This window comes from Lolium perenne, chromosome 5, assembly GCF_019359855.2.
Source record: "Lolium perenne isolate Kyuss_39 chromosome 5, Kyuss_2.0, whole genome shotgun sequence".
NCBI lineage: Eukaryota > Viridiplantae > Streptophyta > Magnoliopsida > Poales > Poaceae > Lolium > Lolium perenne.
In genome coordinates this window covers 30,249,946-30,251,721 of record NC_067248.2, presented here as the reverse complement: position 1 = coordinate 30,251,721, position 1,776 = coordinate 30,249,946, and the positions used below count along the sequence as shown (strand labels likewise).

Sequence of the window (1,776 nt, the reverse complement as noted above, 5' to 3'; positions counted from 1 at the left end):
CCGTACTTAGGGCCCATCGGCGACTGGCCCCCTACTTTCATGAACATCCCATCAAGGTGGTCGCCTCAACGCCCCTCGCCGACGTCATTCGCAACCGCGACGCAACCGGCCGAGTCGCCAAGTGGGTAGTCGAACTCGGCGTCCACAACATCACCTACGAGGCACGCCACACAGTCAAGTCTCAAGCGCTAGCGTACTTCCTCGCCGACTGGGAAGAAGCCCAGCAGCCATGCCCCCCGGTGGACCTCAAGAATTTGACACTATACTTCGACGGCTCCAAGAACCTCGAGGGAGCAGGAGCAGGGGTCATCCTCACCTATCCAAAGGGCGACGTCGTGAGGCACGTCCTGCAGCTCCAATTCCAACCCTGCACCAACAACATGGCCGAATACGAGGCGCTATTACATGGCATGTGCATCGCAAAAGAGATGGGCGCGACACGCTTACGCTACCTTGGCGACTCCGACCTCGTCGCCAGCCAAACCTCCGGCACCTGGGACGCCACCGACGCCAACATGATCGCCTAAAAACGAGCGGTCGACCAGGCCGGCGCCAGCTTCGCCGGTCACGTCATCGAATGGGTCGACAGGCGCAAGAACGAAGAAGCGGACGCACTGGCCATGCTCGGGTCCAAGCGACTGCCACGTCCTCCAGGCGTCTTCCTTGACATCCTTACTCACTCGTCGGTGCGTATGCCCCAAGAGATTGACATCGTCGAGCCACCCGCACCCAACTCCGTGCTAGTCGCACTCGTCTCAGATGCTGGAGATTGGACGGAACCGTACATGAGCTACCTTAAGCGGCAAGCCTTGCCAATGGACGAGGCAGAAGCATGCATGATCGTGCGCCGCTGCAAGTCCTTCACCATCATCAACAATGAGCTCTACAAGTGCAGCATCTCCGGAGTATTCCAACGATGTGTCACCGCCAAAGAAGGTCGCAAAATCCCGCGCGACATCCACGCAGGGGACTGCGGCCACCACACGGGCGCACACTCGATTGTGGCTAAAGCCCTTCTACACGGCTTCTACTGGCCCACAGCCCACGCCGACGCGGTCGACCTCGTTCGCGCATGCGTCGGGTGCCAGAAGTAAGCAAGCCAGTCGCACATGCCGGGCTCAGCGCTAAAAACAATCCCCCTCACCTGGCCATTCTCCGTCTGGGGCATGGACATGGTGGGGAAGTTCAAAACAGCTCCTGACGGGTACACTCACCTCCTCATCGCCGTGGACAAATTCACCAAATGGGTGGAAGCAAAACCCATTAAGAAGTGCGACGGGAAAACGGCCACCAATTTCCTACGGGAATTAATCTATTGCTACGGATACCCTCACAACATCATCACTGATAACGGCACAAACTTCGTTAAAGGGGAAATGGCCGACTTCTGCGAATAAAAAGGCATCTGACTCGCCCTCACATCAGCCGCGCTCCCTGAGTCAAACGGGAAAGCAGAAAGGACGATCCAGAGCATCCTCCACGCACTCAAACCACAATTGGAAGTACCGCTAGAACAGGCGGCCGGATGCTGGGCGGAAGAACTCCCCTCCATACTTTGGGGCATTCGCACAACACCGAACAGGTCGACCGGCTACACGCCTTTCTTATTGGTGTACGGCGCCGAAGCGGTCATGCCCACCGACATCGACACGACTCACCGCGAGTTGTAAACTATGCCTAAGAGGGAAACGAGCGCGCTCGCCAAGACGGCGTCGACCTGCTCGATGAGGCGCGAGACCTCACACTCTCTAGGAAGGCCATCTACCAGCAAGGCCT

At 58.1% G+C, this 1,776-nt stretch overlaps 1 protein-coding gene across 1 annotated transcript; it reads left to right on the top strand.

Annotated features, from left to right (window-relative positions):
* Positions 1-620: 620 nt before the first annotated feature.
* LOC127303124 (uncharacterized) lies at positions 621-1,094 on the top strand. The gene has a single exon (XM_051333899.1). The coding sequence runs from the start codon at positions 621-623 to the stop codon at positions 1,092-1,094; it is 474 nt and encodes a 157-aa protein (XP_051189859.1).
* The last annotated feature ends 682 nt before the right edge of the window (positions 1,095-1,776 follow it).

What these genes read in the sequence shown, in the direction of transcription:
- LOC127303124 (XM_051333899.1), top strand. Translation starts at nt 621, where the DNA reads ATGCTCGGGTCCAAGCGACTGCCACGTCCTCCAGGCGTCTTCCTTGAC.